General features: G+C 49.4%; 10 protein-coding genes across 10 annotated transcripts; 6 read left to right on the top strand and 4 right to left on the bottom strand.

Moving 5' to 3' along the window:
- Positions 1-567: 567 nt before the first annotated feature.
- F5Y00DRAFT_274027 (uncharacterized protein) lies at positions 568-2326 on the top strand (the record flags this gene model as incomplete). The annotated part of the gene is made up of 7 exons (XM_048013287.1): positions 568-1015; positions 1071-1101; positions 1161-1512; positions 1565-1682; positions 1740-1813; positions 1869-1912; positions 2303-2326. Exons 1-7 carry the CDS (start codon positions 903-905, stop codon positions 2324-2326), a joined length of 756 nt encoding a protein of 251 aa, XP_047860337.1. The 5' UTR covers positions 568-902.
- F5Y00DRAFT_248710 (putative GNAT family acetyltransferase) lies at positions 2315-3239 on the bottom strand. The gene is made up of 2 exons (XM_048009488.1): positions 2692-3239; positions 2315-2639 (listed from the first exon to the last, which is right to left on the bottom strand). Exons 1-2 carry the CDS (start codon positions 3128-3130, stop codon positions 2395-2397), a joined length of 684 nt encoding a protein of 227 aa, XP_047860336.1. The 5' UTR covers positions 3131-3239; the 3' UTR covers positions 2315-2394.
- A 124-nt stretch (positions 3240-3363) lies between these two features.
- On the top strand, positions 3364-4599 carry F5Y00DRAFT_248708 (thioesterase-like superfamily-domain-containing protein). The gene is made up of 2 exons (XM_048009487.1): positions 3364-3629; positions 3686-4599. The coding sequence occupies exons 1-2, from the start codon at positions 3536-3538 to the stop codon at positions 4504-4506; spliced, it is 915 nt and encodes a 304-aa protein (XP_047860335.1). The 5' UTR covers positions 3364-3535; the 3' UTR covers positions 4507-4599.
- A 158-nt stretch (positions 4600-4757) lies between these two features.
- F5Y00DRAFT_248707 (sphingoid long chain base kinase 4) lies at positions 4758-6625 on the top strand. Its single transcript, XM_048009486.1, has 3 exons — positions 4758-4993; positions 5058-6139; positions 6196-6625. The coding sequence occupies exons 1-3, from the start codon at positions 4882-4884 to the stop codon at positions 6544-6546; spliced, it is 1545 nt and encodes a 514-aa protein (XP_047860334.1). The 5' UTR covers positions 4758-4881; the 3' UTR covers positions 6547-6625.
- On the bottom strand, positions 6626-7839 carry F5Y00DRAFT_248706 (uncharacterized protein). The gene is made up of 2 exons (XM_048009485.1): positions 7598-7839; positions 6626-7514 (listed from the first exon to the last, which is right to left on the bottom strand). The coding sequence occupies exons 1-2, from the start codon at positions 7647-7649 to the stop codon at positions 6778-6780; spliced, it is 789 nt and encodes a 262-aa protein (XP_047860333.1). The 5' UTR covers positions 7650-7839; the 3' UTR covers positions 6626-6777.
- A 323-nt stretch (positions 7840-8162) lies between these two features.
- Positions 8163-8920, bottom strand: F5Y00DRAFT_274021 (uncharacterized protein; the record flags this gene model as incomplete). The annotated part of the gene is made up of 1 exon (XM_048013286.1): positions 8163-8920. Exon 1 carries the CDS (start codon positions 8664-8666, stop codon positions 8163-8165), a length of 504 nt encoding a protein of 167 aa, XP_047860332.1. The 5' UTR covers positions 8667-8920.
- Positions 8921-11119: 2199 nt separating this feature from the next.
- Positions 11120-11983, top strand: F5Y00DRAFT_266560 (uncharacterized protein; the record flags this gene model as incomplete). Its single annotated transcript, XM_048011957.1, has 1 exon — positions 11120-11983. The coding sequence occupies one exon, from the start codon at positions 11120-11122 to the stop codon at positions 11981-11983; it is 864 nt and encodes a 287-aa protein (XP_047860331.1).
- Positions 11984-12101: 118 nt separating this feature from the next.
- F5Y00DRAFT_199390 (uncharacterized protein) lies at positions 12102-13189 on the bottom strand. The gene is made up of 3 exons (XM_048005324.1): positions 12621-13189; positions 12414-12572; positions 12102-12348 (listed from the first exon to the last, which is right to left on the bottom strand). Exons 1-3 carry the CDS (start codon positions 12990-12992, stop codon positions 12220-12222), a joined length of 660 nt encoding a protein of 219 aa, XP_047860330.1. The 5' UTR covers positions 12993-13189; the 3' UTR covers positions 12102-12219.
- Positions 13190-13206: 17 nt separating this feature from the next.
- Positions 13207-15091, top strand: F5Y00DRAFT_248700 (SET domain-containing protein). The gene is made up of 2 exons (XM_048009484.1): positions 13207-13517; positions 13576-15091. Exons 1-2 carry the CDS (start codon positions 13473-13475, stop codon positions 14548-14550), a joined length of 1020 nt encoding a protein of 339 aa, XP_047860329.1. The 5' UTR covers positions 13207-13472; the 3' UTR covers positions 14551-15091.
- On the top strand, positions 15075-17044 carry F5Y00DRAFT_248698 (uncharacterized protein). Its single transcript, XM_048009482.1, has 3 exons — positions 15075-15198; positions 15311-16162; positions 16213-17044. The coding sequence occupies exons 1-3, from the start codon at positions 15196-15198 to the stop codon at positions 16333-16335; spliced, it is 978 nt and encodes a 325-aa protein (XP_047860328.1). The 5' UTR covers positions 15075-15195; the 3' UTR covers positions 16336-17044.
- Positions 17045-18272: the final 1228 nt, after the last annotated feature.

The following is an 18272-nucleotide window of genomic DNA, read 5'->3' as shown; positions in this document are numbered from 1 at the left end:
CGTTCAATACAAGTAACTCGTTTTGAGTCACGGCGGAAAGCTGCCAATTTCGAAATTTACGTAGGATTATGTCTCTAAGCACCTATGCAAGCCTCGTTGCGTAAGATTACCAAGATGGTGGCGCCCGGTCTGTCACTACTATGTAGCGAAAATTAATTGCGCAGTCTTGGCATTTTCTTTTGAAAACAATACTATATTCGAAACAAGCACCAAGAGATGGCGTAGAAAATAGGAAAAAGTAATTAGCAAATTCCGTGGCCTTTATACACTTTAGGTATATTTTTATAATTTTTCAGCATGCACATTGGACACGTTTCGGAGGGTTGAAAGTATAGTTCATGTTAAAGGTTGCTAAGCTTGACCAATGTAATAGCAATTAAGAATCTAAAACCACAGCAAGATACAGTACCTTCTGACGAATAGAATGATGTATAACATCGTTACACTCGAAATTGTTTTGTTAGTATAATTGTTAATCATTAATCATATGCCAAGACTGCGCAATTTTCGCTAGTGACAGCCGCTGCGAGACAATCGTAATCCGTACCAATGCGACGCTGTTATGCAGGCTAGACAATAGGACACATTTTCACTTCGTTCGGGCGATGACCAGGACAACATGATATGGCCGGCGGGCATACTAATTGTATGGCCTAGGGAATGATCTACGTGGTTCCGGACAGCTAATACAGCCTCCCAAAGCCGACGGGATCTTCCAGCGGCTGGGCGTTGTACAGCCACACAGCCAATCCTTTTCGGCGACTTGGCTGCTGACTTTGGAATAGAATATGTGAGTAATATTATTTCCCGACATCGCGCATATTTTTGGGGCAGGTTGGACTTAAATCATGGCCACCCGCGCTTGATAAATCTCCGTCGAGCATAGATCGCGCTCGCTAACCATGGCTAACCTAGAGACGTCAGTGCATATCGGTATCTGGTTCATGGTCGGAGTATCTCTCTTAGCCCTCGCGTCGAGACTCTATTGTCGGCTCTCTAGACAGCGGCCGTTATGGTAAATATCGCGTATCATAAATCAGATGTGCGGTCGTTTCTGATGAGATTCCTAGGTGGGACGACTTCGTTCTCGTGGGTGCTTGGGTAAGATATCTCTGTTAGATGAACGGCCTTAAGAACTGATGCTAATCGCTATCTGATAGGTTATGGCAGCGATCGCTGGCGGGTTGATCAGCGCGTTCGCCTCCCCGGGCTCCGGGATTTCTATCGCGAGCGACGATAGGGTCATGACGTACTTTAACATATGCTCTGTCTTTTGCGGACTCGCGTCGGCCTGGTCCAAGTCCTCGTTTGCTCTAACTCTATTACGCCTCCAGAGCGGTCGGGCGAGATATCTCCTCTGGTACGCTCTCGTAACGATTAACGGCTCGTATATCTTATACGTGGTCACGGCTTGGAATAAGCCTTGTGGTGCCGAGGGCGGAAACGACCTGTACATTCCTGGGTCTTGTTGGAGCTCTACTGCTAAGACGGTCGTTCCTCTTTCGGTAGTGGGTATGTTTGCCGAGCTTCTTTCTTAACTAGAGGGCTAAGATGACTGGTCAAGTATATTCGGCGGCGATGGACTTCGCGCTCGCTTTCTTTCCTTGGAGGATCGTATGGAAAACTCGGATGGTGAGAAAGGAGAAGATAGGGGTCGCGCTAGCCATGAGCTTTGGCGTCCTGTGCGTCTGAACTTTCCTATGTGCCGTCGAGGGTACTTGCTGACGCCGCGAGAACAGCGCCGGCGTGATAGCGATTAAGAGGGCTGCGAACATGACGGGAATGGACCCGATAGCATCATCCACTTACTTTTGTAAGCCACCTCCAGCCGCTTTGGCTAGACTTATTGCTAATCAGCTGCGGCGGAGATGGGAGGTGCGTTCAATGCGTTTATAACTTGGCTGAGCCGTGCGTAAGTATTGTAGCACAAACGATCCCCAATTTGCGAGTTCTTGTCGTAAGGGACGGATTGCCTCATCCGCCCCGCCGTGCGATTGCGCCTCCTGTTGCCTTTCGGAAAGGCTCGGGCACGAGAGGTGCGTCTAGGGAATGGAGATGGCCAGGTTTCGGTAACGATAGAGATTCGGCAAAGGACTTGCGCAATTGTGCAATGATAGAGGATGGGACCAATCAAGTATGAGGATCGCCAGTTGCTAATACTGGGAATTTCGAAATTGGGTTTCTGTAATAGCCATGCGGCTTCATAAGACGAGCAGCGATGCCTGGGGTAGTAAACGGTCTGGGCCGCACGCCTTTAGCATCTAGACCACACGCCATTAGCATCTAGACTACATGCCTTTAGCATTCGTATCCCATCAGATGCTAAATGGTATTGAAAATTACCGTAGGAACTCTACATCAAGACTGAATATAAAAACATACGCAGCAGTCTAGTCACCTGTATAAAAAGCTAACCTCCTCATAAGTGCTACATATCTCGGTGCCGTCTATCCCATATTCTAATGAAATCTTATCTACGTCGACGAAACCGAGATTTCTATAGAACGAAGCTGCTTCGAGAGTACTCTCCAGATACGCGGGAGCGCCATCTTTCCTCGAACGATCCATACCCCATCGGACCATCGTCGTTGCTGCACCACGCCTCCGATGTGAGGGATCAGTCCCCATGAACGTGAGTCCTGAGGACTGCTCAGTCCGTATCTCTTATCTCATTAAAATGACGATACTTACGATAACACGGCGTATTTCCTACGGCTCGCAATTGGGCTTCCTCGGTTTTCTTCGCCCAATCATCAAGAACACCGAGGTTTGTTCCTGCCGGCCAAATCCACGGGGGCTCGACGTAGTTTTCGTTAGGTTGCACGGGGTGCGCCCACTTTGCAAACGCTACGACTTGCTCCTTGTTTCGACGCTCGCGAGTTTGCTCATTGGCCGATGCGGCGTTGCTACTATGGGTTTCTAGGCTCGGGTCGCGAACGACAAGGACGGTAGTTTTCGGATCGTCGATGTCGGCAAGCGCTTTTAATTCGATGCTCTTCTTTAGAGCGGTCCGAACGGCCGGTGTGGGGAATTGCGCTAATAGCATCGCGTTCGAGCCGAAAGCGGCCGTGTGGATCTCGGCGATGCGGGCGGCGTCCGCGAGTTCGGCAACACCTAAGGACAATGGCATTTGTATGTACTTTGAAGTATTATGAGCGCTTTCTACGACGGCAACAATGTCGGAGTATTCATGGTCAATCGTAGTTTCGGAATGGTGACGGAACTCGTTGCAGTTTGGAATGTTATGTTAAACCTAGTAAGCGCATATCAGATTAATGCATTCTCATCCCTGCGGCGATCATTCAATGTCTGGGGAATTGCCGAGGCTTGTAACGCAAGACCCACCGAAGCTTTATTAGGTTGCGATATTGACCAGCCTGTAATAACTTCAATATACCTAGGTACCTATACATGAACATATACGGCAACGCGTCTCTAATTGAGTATCGCCTTTTTACAATGAATGATAGTTACACACGAATCGTAACCTCGTTCGCCCTGAGATGAATCACTTCTCCCTGTTCTCTTACTCGAAATGGCGCCGACATTCTCAGAAGCCACGGCCGTCGAGGCTCTAGATTCTCACACCTACTCTGCAAACTTCGAATCAGAATGGTGCGTAGGCTCCGGTTAGTATCGCCAATTTTGCACCGTTGCCAATTCTGATCTAACCGATGAGACACAGTACCCCACGGCGGCGTGGTGACATCAATCTTTCTTCGCGTCGCCGCGACTCATTTTCGCACGACTCTGGCGGCGCAGAATCAGCCGCACACGATATCTCTGCATGTCGAGTTTCTACGCCGAACTCAGGAGGGCTCGGCTACTCTGGTGGTACGCGATGTCAAGCTCGGCCGCCAGACGTCAACTATCCATATCGCCCTGTCGCAGGAGGGTCGCGAGGAGGTCGTGGGATATCTTACGCACTCGAACTTGGCTGCCGAAGCCGGGTTGTCCCTGAAGACCTTGTGGTCGTTATACCCATCGCCGCCGTTACGGCCGACCAGCTTCGCCGCGCTTCTCGAAAGCGGCAAGGACGCTAGCTGGGCCGAGCAGACGGACAAGCCGCATTCGAAATTCCGTAAGGTATCTAACCGCGTGCGCACCTTTCTTCCGCGGAACGGTCAGGTTGCGCCGGGCCTAATCGATCAATGGGTACGCCTCGACTCGGGGGAAAGATTCACAAACGAGAGCCTGGGCTTTGTATCAGATCACTTCCCCTCCGTCGTGTATGGTTTATGGAATATGGAAAAGGGAAATATTCGTCCGCCGGTCTTCTGGTATCCCACCGTAGTCCTAAATTTGGACATCAAGAAGGCTTTGCCACCCGAGGGTGTAGAATGGCTATTCTCGCGAGTGCGGGCAAAGTGTATCAAGAACGGAAGAATGGACCTCGAAGTTGTCATCATGGACGAGACCGGAGAAGTTGTGGCGCTAAGTCATCACGTCGTTCTAATCGTAGGCGCGGAGAGAAACATGGCAGCACGGAGAACAGTAAAAATTTGATATTGATACCGAGGTTATGAGTGTTCATAATTCCGTTATACCAATACCTTATCTTGCCAATATACAGATCGACTTATTCTTGAGCTTGCGCGAGCTACGTCAGTCTTAATTCGGCACGTGGCACACAGTACAATTTAGAGAAATAGCTACTGTAATTTGAAGACATGCGAATTGTCCAATCATAGCTGAGAATCTCTTCGGTATCACGGCAAGATGCGGATACCGTAAACCAAGGGTCTGCGTGGTTCCTGGTTTTGTACAAAGTGACCTTACCAAGCATGTTGTAAACCGCGAGTCTCGTCGCTATTCTCCCGTCAATATAGATTTTGTCTTATTTTCTTCCGTTCTCTAGTCGCTCGCTATAATTCTACATCGATGGCCGAAGTTACCTCCGTCGCAGCTCCCTCTCAGCCAGCCGCGAAGGATGTTCTACTCCTCGACAAGGGTGTCTCATTATCCCTAACAAGTAATTCGTTAATCGTTAAAGGTATTTCATACCATGGATCGGCGAGGCGCTTAACTAAGGCTAACATTTCTCCGCGACGCTCTAGACAAGAACCAAGCCAGGCGACACCGAAAGAAGCTCTGCGGCCTTGCCGTGGGCAGCGCTCCCGCCGAATTTTCGATTCCTCTCTACAATATCCTCTGGGCAGAGGTCGTCGCCGAACACTTGATCGTCGATTATGCCGACCCTACATCCAAAAAACACCTCCGCGCCGTCAAGCTGAGTTACGCGCTCGGCGAGACCGTTCCCAGCGTGGTAGACGTGTGGGTCGGCGTGGTTCTCGAGCAAGCGTACGGGACCGCCCAGCGAAAAAAGCGAGCCAAGGTATTAGTCAACCCGCACGCGGGACCCGGAGGTGCCGATAAGACGTGGGAACACGACGTGAAGCCGCTGTTCGAAGCGGCTCGCATGTCGCTAGACGTGGTGCGCACAAAATTCTCGGGCGAGGCCGTCGGGATCTGCGAACAGCTCGATATCGACGCGTACGACATCGTAATACCTTGCTCGGGCGACGGGTTGCCGTTTGAGTGCATAAACGGCTTGGGAAAGCGGCCCGACGCGCGTAAAGCCTTGCACCAGGTGGCCATCGCGCACATACCGTGCGGCAGCGGAAACGCGATGAGCTGCAACTTGAACGGCACGCACCGGCCGAGCTTCGCGGCGCTCGCCATCGTCAAGGGGGTAAGAATGCCGATGGATCTGATGAGCGTTACGCAGGGGGATAAGCGAATGCTCAGCTTTCTGAGCCAGTCGGTCGGCATTATAGCGGAGTGCGACCTGGGAACGGAAAACTTGCGCTGGTTGGGCGCCGCGCGGTTCAACGTCGGCCTAGTGCAGAGGATATTCAGCAAGAAGCTCTACCCGTGCGACATCTCGATGAAGGTAGAAATCCCGGAGAAGGCGGATATCAAGGCCCACTACAAGCGCGAGCGCAACGGATTCGACCATACTACGCGGAGGGAGAACGGCGTCGCGAAGGAATTATCCTCGGCGGGCGGATCTCCCTCGAGCGAGACGGATTCGGGAGAGGGTCTACCGCCGTTACGATTCGGGACGGTAAACGACAAGATTCCCGACGACTGGGAAACGGCTTCGTACGACAAGCTTGGGAATTTCTATTGCGGAAACGTAAGTAGAAGGACGTCCCGGTCGGAAGTATATCTCGAGTCTCTAACTCTAGACAGATGGCGTGGATGGCGCCGGACGCGAACTTCTTTACGGCGGCGTGTCCCAACGACGGGATGATGGATGTCGTATTAAACGACGGCGACATCTCGGCGGCCAAGTATCTCGAGCTGTTAATGTCGGTCGAGAACGGCCGGCTGTTCGACATTCCTCACGTATCGTACCGGAAAGTTATCGCCTACCGTTTCACACCTCGCAATCAGAAAGACGGCTACATCAGCATCGACGGCGAGCACGTCCCGTTCGAGCCGTTCCAGGTCGAGATTCACCAAGGATTGGGTACCGTATTATCGAAGAACGGGAGGTACGAAGCGGCCGGCCCGTCCGGCTGGGAGAAAGCCATCGTATAAATGCGGAAGAGAGTAATAAGCAGGTTATGTGATACCCCCAGCGTAGAAGTAGATTTATCTTTGAACAACACGCGCACGATTCGTACTGCGTCTTAGGTATATTTATTAATATAGGACTTTATGGTCTTGAACAAAAGTTTCGATTCCCGATATGTCCATCCGCATAAACGCCCGAACTCCAAATCCTAACACGTTCGCATTCCCGGCAGCGGATAAATCGCTGTTGGCGACTTAGTCGTCAAATCCATCCCAGCTATCCCCGTCGCCCTTGTCAACGTCCATCTCTTCCTCCGACGAGGTAACTCTATTCCACGGTAACCTCTCGTCCGACAGAGATTCCGTAGCTCTGGACTGCACAGGTTGGCAAGCAGATTTGCATTGCACCTCCACGATAGTCCGTAACCTCTCTAGAAACGTACCGCGGTCGTCGGCGTTCTCGTCACCTTCCTCCGCCAGCAATTCTAGCTTCTCCGCTTCGTCGACCCATATATCTAACACGTGAAGCCGCAAGCCCACAGACACCTTGGATAGGTCGCCCGTCTTTTCGAGGGGCCATTCCTCTAGCAGCCGGAGCATGCCGTCCGCGCGCGTACCGGTCCACCGTTTGTCTTTCCCGTCGCCCACCCAAGCCAGACTGGCGCCGAATACCCGCCTCACCAGCAGCAAATATTTCTCCATGCGCAAAACGTCGATGGCAGTCCATTCGCGAGAGAGGGTAGCCCAGAAGGCGCGGAGGAAGGGAATCACTACGGCGCACTCGTTATCGCTCGGCGTAGGAAGGGCAGCTAGGAGGCCGGCGAGGTCGGCGCACAAGTTTTGCTGAGGTATGGGCCGATCGCACATCCATACACTGTAGTATAGTCCTTTCCATAGTTTTAGATAATCGAGGTCTGTCAGCTTCCGGGCGGTGGTAGGCGCCGTGAGGAACGTGCGAAGGGTACCGAGGGCCGAGGTTCGTATTTTGCGATCTTTGTCACGAAATGTCAGCATCCAGCGCAATCGTCCAAGACCTAAACCATAGCATGTCGCGCCTGAGGAACTGCAAACTAACCACTGGACGCAAGGTGTTTTATGAAGGGCATATTCCGCTCGTCGGCTGCCATCGTCGGAGGTATCTTATTGAGGTATGATGAGGTATGATGAGGTATGCAGAATAACAGGGTTGCGAAGTGAAGTTGGCGTGAAGTATCAGATTGAATTTTGGCCGTGACGACACGGCCGAAAAAAATGAAGCCGATAAAGATAAAGAAAATAGTTGTCCCACCGCGGTGGAACGTCTGAACTAAGTGGGTCCGGTACCTGAGTACCTGTATTCCGTACATTAGGTACCTACATATGTACAAGTGCATGTGCTCGCGTTCTTTCAGTATACCTAAAACTCACGTCTTCCAATGATTGCTTAAGTAGATATCAGATCAATTCTCGTAAATACCGCATAAGATACGTCAATTAAATAGTATCTAGGAACATGGATCTAAGCGAAGAAACGCTTTACCTTCCAACCCAGGCTCTTTACCTAAGAATAGCCCGTTATCAACCAGCGCCTGGCAAGTGGCTAGCAAATTGAAGAATCGTTGATCACCACTCCTAAAACTCTTAATCCTAACATATTCTTATTACCTGTGTCCCCGTTCAGAATTACAGGAAAAGACTATGGTTATAATGATACCTATGATCGTAGTAAGGATGAGAAACGCAAGAGTCATCCCCCCCAAGCCATGACAGTTGCTTGCTAAGTGAGGAAGGTTGTTCGCCTCAAAGTATTGCCACGAGTCCCAGACGTGTGGGAACGTCAGGCTTTCCAAGACGACCAAGACATACAGGAAGAGGCAGAATATGAATCCTTTGCCAGATCCGCAGGTAGATCCGGAGCGCTCGCGGTCAGTCTCGCGGCAAAAGACCAATATGACGACCAAGACCGAACACCAGAGAAGGATAGCCGAGACAAGGAGATGCGTGAAGACCTCATGGGCGTCGCTTGACCGTTTCTCCATTCCATGTTCAGCGAAATATGGATTTAGCTCATTGTGGACAAACGAGGCGAAGTACGAAAATCCAACCGCTGAGAGGCCTAGGTAGGTGATGAGGAATGTGAATAATGCCGCACGGCCTTTCGACATGGCGCTACAGATATGGTAATTCCTGGTGGGGTATGGGAAGTTAGCGAGTGGTAACTTAAGAGAACCCTAGATAGCTAGTGGCAACTTGACAGAGAACTCTAGGAGATAGTCGAAAGGTTACAGTTGCAGATTGCGGAATGGACGGTGGGAATCAACGAAAACGGGCGTTGTGAGGGTTATGGCCAATGTTGGTATGCTAGAAAGTCCAGAAGATAAATGTTTAAATAGAAGTCGACGTAGGCTCGGGTGGGTGTATGTGGATTACAGAGTATGACTACATCTTGATAACGAGACAACTGTACCGCGAATCACTTCAAGTCAGCGTCTGAATCTTTCCACCTCATTACTTCGCCCGAATAGTGACAGAATTATTAGTGATACGCCATGATTCCGTTCTAAAGTGACAAAGTCTCTATTGAATTACCACGTTGACTGTGACCACTTCCAAACACAGGCGAACTCCTCGGCCGTAGGACCTGAGTACTAATAGAGACATCAGACGTATAGGCGGATATCCCTATGATAGCCAAAGTCACCATCATACTTTCACGATAGGTCAATCTTAGTATAAAATGCGGTACACCCAGATATCAGTCTCGATCTTACATGACTTATATTTGCCGTAAATAGTGATTTAATGTAGTATTCCTATTTGCTTTTACTTTGATACTGGGTAAGGGCTCACTCAGGAGATAGTGATCAAGGAATTCGGGGCACATTTACAATTAGCCACCGTAGACTATTCAGTACTCGGGATTATACTCAGGATTATACTTGCGCAAAATTTCAAAGACGGGGGATTCACTTTCTATAGACAGTATTGGAGGCAAACCCCGGCCACAATAACTTTACAAAGGCCGTATAGTCATTAATCACGCGTCGCTGCTGCCGGAACCTCGAATACTGACCTTTACTAAAATTCCCGAATATCCCAAATACCTTTAGCATTGACAACATAAGACTTGGCGCCTAGAAGGACTCGGTATCTTTAGCAGGAGGACCCAGCACCTTCGAGGGGGACTTGGAACAGTACATACGTATTTCGATCAATGGGATCCTATCCGCCTCTAAAAATACATCCAATAAAAATGCGCGTATACATAAAATCCCCCTTGCGAAAAGGATGGCCCAAAAATAACCTCACAAATTCCGGCATCGCTTGTAAACCTAGGCAAATCAAGCTTAGTCGGACGATATTCGTCATACGCTTAGGCGAATCGAGGTTAGCTAGACAATATTCCTTGTAAACTCGGGCATTCGGGTGTTTCCGTGGTGTTGTGGGCTCTTGGGGGGTAATAGTAACAAGCTTGGACCGTATATTAAATTACTAATAGTAAAGGGGAGATCTAGAATCTGTAGCACGTATCTTGAGGTCTAGCCGCTTTGCTAATAGAGATGCTGGCTATCTTGCATACAGCTCACCCCTGAAGCTATGTTAGTTTTCGGACGCGAACGATGATGATGATGATGAGAACGTTAACATCTATCGGTTGCTATAAGCTGGATAGCTATAGCAGGCGCATCTATGGCGCTTTAGACGTCCAGGGCAGCGAGTTCGATAAGTCAAGTCAGGTCAAATAACCGTATAGACTTGACCGCCTACAAGTCAGATATGTATTGTACACTGGCTTACAGGGCTTACCTGGTCATATCTGCGGACTTAAATGCCCCTATAAAGCCACAGACGTAGCTATATCAGCATAAGAAATACACCTATCACATAGCATCAAAAATATTCACGATCTACCTAGGCCAAGTCAGGTCAGGTTCAAGTCAGGTAAAGCTATTAATTGACTCGTCGAACTCGCTGGATGAGAGATCCTCCACTTCCTATAGGCTATAGCATCCCCAGCCCCTACCTGCCCAGAGCATCACTCTACCTGGTTAGTGTCGGCGCCAGGTAGCCGACTTGATCAGCGGAAAACCCGTCGAAGACGCCTTCCTATAACGAACCGGAGACCATCCCCATTAACGCCATGCCCAAGGAAAACCTGAGTCGGACCAATTGGTCAAGTGGGATTCGGACGTGCACGATGGAGAACCGGGCTCCTAATTCCGAATACAACGACGCCCTCTAAAACATCTCAACTATTATACTAGGGCTTTATGGCATAAAATACTCTGAAACGGCGTCTTCGGAGAACTATGACGACCCTCCTAGGGCAGCAGTAGACATACGCTTGGGATCTCAACAATCTAGCCGTAGGCACCCGCCGAACAACATTACAGGGGGCATACCGTATTGCTCCATTTCCTCGTGATAGACCTCATATGGTGATTTTCCTAACCGCCTTACCGGTGCATGGCCTCGTCCGTATCGCGGCCACCACCCTTGGCAATGCTGTCCCGTAACAGTTCTCTCGCTATCGAGTACATAAACCTATAATGGCTCTGCTGTCCTGAACACATTTAGGGGGTGGTTACAAATCTTTGATATTAACATTCTAGCGACTATGGAGGACAGAAATAAAATCGATCAATTCGTCTCTCTCTACGAGTTCAGAGAGACACCAGGCACAATCCCCGAATCCTTTTCGGATTTGCTTGAATCGTATTCCGGTATCCCCAAGAACCATCAGCTCGAGCACATCCTGAAAGTACGAAAAGAGGCATACGCCGTCTTTCCATACCCGTGCCTAGGAGCCTTCATATTTTTTGAATTGAACCTTTGCACCCACCCGGCGTACCAAGAGCACGTCTTGAACCCGTTGAAACAAGCATGCCCCGACGGTGCCGTCGAGCCTCTGTTTCTGGATCTAGGATCCTGCTTCGGACAAGATCTGCGCAAGCTGGTCTACGACGGTGCGAGGGCGAGCCGAATTTGGGCTAGCGATATCGACCCCGAACTTATCAATCTCGGATTCAAGCTGTTCAAAGACGAACATAAATTGCCGAGAGACCATTTCCCGTGTCCCGGGGACCTGCTGTCCAACTCACCCGAAGACAAACTCAGAGCGTTGGACGACAAAGTCACCATCTTGCACTTATCACACGTATTTCACTGTTTCAGCCCCGAAGAGCAGAAGGTGGTAATCAATCGCTGCCTACGGCTTCTGAGGAAAGACACGGGACAGCCGGTGTTGGTGATAGGGATTCAGGGCGGGAGCGCCGTTCCCACCGCCGGCGTTCGCGGATGTACTAAATATATCCACAGCGAACAGAGCTGGAAGGACTTGTGGGACGAAGTACGGGAGGGCGACGTATGGAAAGAAAGGATTAAGGCATTGGATGTGAAGTCGGAGTTGCGAAAGCTAAGAGAGGGGCCCGAGACGGAGCTGGGTTGGCTGGTATTTGAGGTCTGGATTACTTTTGTTTGAGAATTGGTGGATGGGATCAGATCAGTTAATTCAGAGAATCAGTTAATATCGCGGACATTGTCTACTTGGGATACTTAAAATGGGCCAGTATCTACTAGTTAATTCCACGTCGGTATAGGGATAAGACTCAACACTCCATCTTTAATGACTTGACCCAATCGACAAGTCGTATTCTGCAGATGGTCAAGTAGGGTGTCAAGCAAATGCAAGGACTATGCGCATCGACCTGCTACGGTTTACGCAAAGGAAATAGAGGCGTCGTAGGTCTCGTACTTTAGGAAGTGCATGAGCTTGATATCCTCCCGGCTGAGCGTCTTGCAAAATTTCTTATGCTCTTTCTCGGTCCACGCCTTCGTTTGGCAATCCTTACCCAGCAGTCAGCATGCTGCGGAGCTCGTCTGTAAAGATGTATATTCAAATCGCTACGTACCTTGTCGCAATAGTTGAAGAGCGCGCATCTTGCACAGGTGTTGAGATTCTCCTTTACGTCGTCGCAACCGTGGCATTTCCGCTGGGTTCCTTCCCCGACTGCGTACTTGAGGACTTGTTCGTTCATCTTGATGACATCTTTGAACCCGAGAGGGATAATCTACCGAGATTAACATATAGGTAGCAATCTGACGCGTAGGTAACTCACTAGAACCTCGTCGGAGTCTTCGATTCTCACGCCAATGCTTCCGTCGAGAAACTGGTGAACTAAGGGGTAGAAGATAGCAATGGTATTGCCCACCTTGAAGTTCTTGAGGAGGCGGGGCATATCGTTCGGATCGTCGGGGTAGAACGCAACAACAAACCGATCACCTTTGTGATCCTTCGCTACGATACGAGGGCGGATGATAGTGTCCGCCTGGATAATTTCTCCTAGGAGGCACCAGTGCTTGCGGTTCGTACCGGCTCCGCCGCGGTCGACGAGGTACCGGTCATCCCAAACGTGCTCCCCCGGACAGTCACGAAAGGAAGGGAATAATTCGCGGTCCTGGAAGGACTGAGGTTCGGCTCGCGTAGCCATCGGCCTAACCTAGAGTTTCATAATTTGGTATCCGTCAGACAGTGACAGGTAGCCGAACATTAGTGTATGTAATGCGGGACGAGACGCCAACCCGTTTGCCGCCATTATGCACTTGAGGTTCTAAGCCGGGGCATTAGCGGCGTGCTAATATTAAATTCGGAGAAACTTATCTGCAGAAACTTTATATTAACCTCACGAGTGTTGGACGGAAGCTGGGACCTCGAGTACGTACATTACGGATATATTGATAAACTCGACTTGCTTATCGTGATAACCAATTGCTATCGTAATAACCAATTAAACCCCCACAAACCTGCCAAAGCAATTCTACACGCGTCGGTCCCGTTTCCACTTCCACGTCCCACGACACTTATCCTAAGGAACCAAAGCGCTCTCTCCGCCAGGCCAAGCCATGGAATTTCCTGGCTATCGTCATAAGACACTCGATTTTCGGTGAACCGTACTTTGGCACCGGCCAAGATGGAGGAGTATACGCGGCCTCATTTCTTTTTTCACGGCGACGCGGTAAGTCGAGTCCTCTCAATTAAATATGCATCTGCTAAGTAGGGCCGACGGAAATTAGGGCGACGAAAAACTAGAAAACGAGAAGCGTCGTTGCCATTTCTGCCAGATCCGTTCGTTCGCGACTCACACTAAATTCCCCATCACCATCATCAATACCGAGGACGATGCCGTGCTCGACCCCGATTTCCGGTTCATGGACAGCTCGGTCCTCGGAAAAGGTGTAGAACCGACTAAGAGAGAGTTCCTCACCGGTTGCGAGTGCGTCGATTCGGAAGACTGCCAATACAATACGTGCAATTGCCTTCAAGATGTCGACGACGATAGTTCCGACGACGACGGCCTCTACGATACCTACGGCGCGAAACCTCACAAGAAAGTATACGCATATCATAGCCACGGCGCTAGGGCGGGCCGACTACGATCCAAAATCCTCGCGTCGCGCGATCCCATCTACGAATGCCACGAGAGCTGCGCCTGCGGTCCGTACTGCCCAAACCGAGTGGTAGAAAGAGGTCGCCGGATCCCCTTGCAGATCTTTCGGACCAAGAACCGCGGCTGGGGCGTGCGGAGCACCGTAGACATCAAGAGAGGCCAGTTCGTCGACAAGTATATGGGCGAGATCATCACCGCCGAAGAGGCTAACCGCCGCCGAGCCGAGTCGCATATTGCGCAGCGAAAGGACGTGTACCTCTTCGCCCTCGATAAGTTCTCCGACCCGGAATCTTACGACGAGCGCCTGCGCGGGCCGCCCTTGGAGGTAGACGGCGAATTCATGTCGGGCCCGACCAGATTTGTCAATCACTCTTGCGAGCCGAACATGCGCATATTCGCTCGAGTAGGGGACCACGCGGACAAGCATCTGCACGACCTGGCATTATTCGCGCTTAGGGACATACCGAGGGGCGAAGAGCTAACGTTTGACTACGTGGACGGGGTGGACGATTCGGAAAATGACGCGTTAGATCCGGAGAAGCGGAAGGATATGACACGATGCTTGTGCGGGAGTAAGGCTTGCAGGGGGTACCTCTGGTGAGGGCTACTCTGGTGACGAGGGCTACTGGTGATAGTATGACGAGGGTTAGTATCTGGTGATAGGTATGACGAGGGCAGCATGTGCCGGCATCGTACGTAGCCAGCCTCGTACTTGGGATAAGTTGTTCGACTTTCTGCCGTTTGGTGTAGCACCCGTACTGGCTCGGGTTATTTCAGTACAATGACGAACATTGCCACGTGGCTACACATCACAAGAATACAGAATCTAATGCATGTGCCACTATCGCTTGAATCCGCCCAGAACTAACTGGCGCAATCTAACAATTATGTTGGTAGGTGCACCACCTTTTGACGTTATTCTGCCGCCGTAATAGCGAATGCGGATTTGATGGATATGAATTCCATGTGACAGCGACATGGTCAATATTAAGGTTAGCGGGGAAAGCTTGGCAGCATCCCTTGGCTTGATTCGCCTTAGCTCATGTATCAGTCCACTTATTTCTCCATACTTTTGAGCCTCCTCTAACCTTAAACAATTCTGGCATCATACGAAGACTAGCGCCCGCCGACGATCGAGACCCGAATCGCCCTTCGAATTTCGAGTATCGCAGCCAGAAGAGAGCGAGAGACGATGCGCTGAAAAGGTCTTTCATATTCGCCCGGTGCCTATCACTGTCCAAAAGCAATGGTTCGTTGAAATGCACTTCCTATCCCCGCGCAGTCCGACAATCCCCGAAAGCCTTCTAAGAAGCGCTGCCAGCCACGTCTTTTCCACGTCCGACTAACAATTGCTCTCGTAGGGCTGCTGCTTCTCGACGCCCGCCGGCCCCAACGCCCCTTATCCGGGCGGTAGCGCCGCGTCGCCCTCCGCGCGCGCCATCAATTCCCCGCCGCTGCACCCTTCCGCTACCGACGACAGCCCGCCAGTCTCGCGCGCCGACTCGCACTCGCACCAACCGGCGCAGCCGCCTCATCCGCAGCGATCGCATCCCCACGCCCACCACACGCCCACCTGCCAGCCGCCGCTCTCGCAACACATAGACAAGCCCTTGCGACGGCACAAGTGGGTTGCGCGCGATCGGTCGTGGACCCGTTCCCAATTAGATACGGAACGCGCCGACTTTTTCGATACGCGAGTCAGCGGGCGCGCCGAGGTATGGCAGGTCCTGAAGGCGGCCTTGGAAGTTCTATGGGAGGCGGATTTGGCCTACGCGACCGGAAGTGAGCGGGAAGACGACGGGACAGACGGCATAGCCACGGCGCAGAGCATACTGAACGCCGCCGAGATCACCCTGCCCACAGGCGACTTATCGAACGGCGCGTACGACTCGCTAGGAAACTACTACGCATTGCCGGAATGGATCGTTTGCGATCCCGTGAACGTTACCGAAGAAAACGAGACCAAGAGAAACAACGGCGACGCGGGGCGGAAAGGAGACGGGGATCTGACCGGCGAGGAAGAGAGCGAAGAGGAATTGGACGAAGACGAAGCTATACGACGGAGGGAGGAGAAGGGAAAAGGTGTTGTCGATATCAAAAACGCGGTGAAAGTTCGTGCTAGACTTAGCGAGAATTTACCAGACGTGGTCATCAGCGTCGGTGTGGACGAAACCGTGAGAAGCTTTGCCAAGAGGGTAGCCGAAGAATCCGGGGTAAGTTCTGCAAACGTTTCTCGCGAGCGCCTTCTGACAATCTAGAGCAGCTGTCCTCCGCGAAGCACGTCCGCGTAGCCTATATGGGCAAAATCCTCAAGGAGAACTCGTCGCTGCAGAGCCAGGGATGGAAGAAGGGCCATATAGTAAACGCCCTAGTGTTCAACCGGTAGCGGCGCTGACGTCCGTATTATATCGCCAATGCTCGTCCACCGTGGATCCGAATCTAATGCTTAATTTCGAATACCCGTTGGAGGAATACCTGTTGGAGGGTCATCGGACTGTCCCGGCCTTTATTACCAATTTTATATCGGATTTCCCCGGCCTTTACCAATTTCTACATCGGATCTCCCGACCTTTATGTTCCTTTTCTGTATCGGATCCTGGACAATACCCAATATTTGTACCATGCCGTGTTGGCACGTGGTGGCTATCGGAGGGTGTAATTAATGAAGGTCCCGGGGTCGTTTCGAGCTACGTCGAGGCTCTAGAGTCGAGTACAACATTGCGATCGACTCTGTTATGTCTACTTGTGTCGGAAGGTGACTCACGAGTAATCCAAGTCACCTACCTGATAAGGGCCGTAATGTGTGCTATATAAGTAGGGCCTTCAAGGCCACCAGACATATAATTAACGCGATTTTCAACCATTTGACCAGTCTACTTGAGCCAATTACGCTGCCCTTATCCTGTGATTATCAATGTGTGTCGTAGGGCGATGAGAACTGTGTTATTCCGCGCAGTACGTCTATCATTGTATGCTTGACTAAGGTGGTCAGTTTGTCTTGCTAGATGGTATCACCACCAATCTTCATTTTTGAGTCTTCCCAAAATATCAGGCGGTATACTCTAGCTTTTTTCCCCTTATGGAGTACTCTAGACGTCTAAAGCAAGTGAACCACAAGGCGTGGGACCCTAATACCAACCACTAGACCAACCCTCGAGTCAAGACCTGCAAAGCCAATAGGCTTGAGATTAGGCCGATCGACGGGTAGTGATCGCTAATCAGGGAATGTTGAGCCCCCAGAGGCAAGGTTTGGCATCATAATTACCATGTATCATCAGTACCATCATCAGTATTAGCAGCATCATGTAGATTAGAGCTTGCCACGTCCGATACCCCCAGGGAGGCTGCGAAGAGGAGCTTACCCTTCTTTCGCTCAGACGTTAAATAGAACAACAACATAGACGTCTAAAGCGCCCGAGACACGCCGCTGTATCTATGTAGCATATAGCAGACCAATAGACGTTATCATCATCATCAAGTCTTCCCACGCTCATTGTAAAAGACTCAATCTAGATACTAAACATGTTGATTGGCCAGCTGAAGGAATCTCAATACGGAAGCCATCCTAGTGCAAGAATTGGGATACAGTACTCACATATCACCCCGGATCCCCGTAACGTGTGAGCAAAATCCCCTAAACTTCAGTATCCATCCCCAACTGGATGAAACGCGTCGAAACACATCATGTGCATTGGATATTTGGGCAGCCCATATCCGTTTAACACGAGTTTCCATAGCTCCTTGTACGCTAGGCTTTGCTAATACCATGCGCAACCCACTCGTCAACCAGACCCACATTAAGCCACCCCTCCTCCACCAAAAGTTACCTATTTTTAACACATTGCTTAAAGTTAATTTTAATAATAAAGATATAAAACTTTATATATATAATAATTTAAGGTTAATTTAAAAGATATTATTAATTTTATGTTAATTAAATTTATATTTATTAAAATATTAAATATTAAATATATTTTTAAATTATATATATATATAACTTTAAATATAAATAAATTTTAAATAAAAAATAATTAATTTTAATTAACTTTATATATATTATAACTTTTTATATTAAAAATAATATAATTAATGTTATTTTAAACATTATTAATAATAATTTATTTATATAATAAACCTTTTAAAAACATAATATTTTACATATAATAATTTAAAATAAAATAATTAATAAAAAAACTTAAAAAAATAACTTACACTTTTTTAAACTTATAATTAAATAAAAAATTAAATTAATTAATTAAATATTAATTTAAAAGGTTATAAAATATATTTTTAAATATATAATTATATAATTTATAATTTAAA

Source organism: Daldinia vernicosa (assembly GCF_022497035.1).
Source record: "Daldinia vernicosa strain CBS 139.73 unplaced genomic scaffold F5Y00scaffold_75, whole genome shotgun sequence".
NCBI classification, from domain to species: Eukaryota; Fungi; Ascomycota; class Sordariomycetes; order Xylariales; family Hypoxylaceae; genus Daldinia; species Daldinia vernicosa.
The sequence above is the reverse complement of the archived record's forward strand: the minus strand, read 5'-3'. Positions and strand labels throughout refer to the sequence as shown.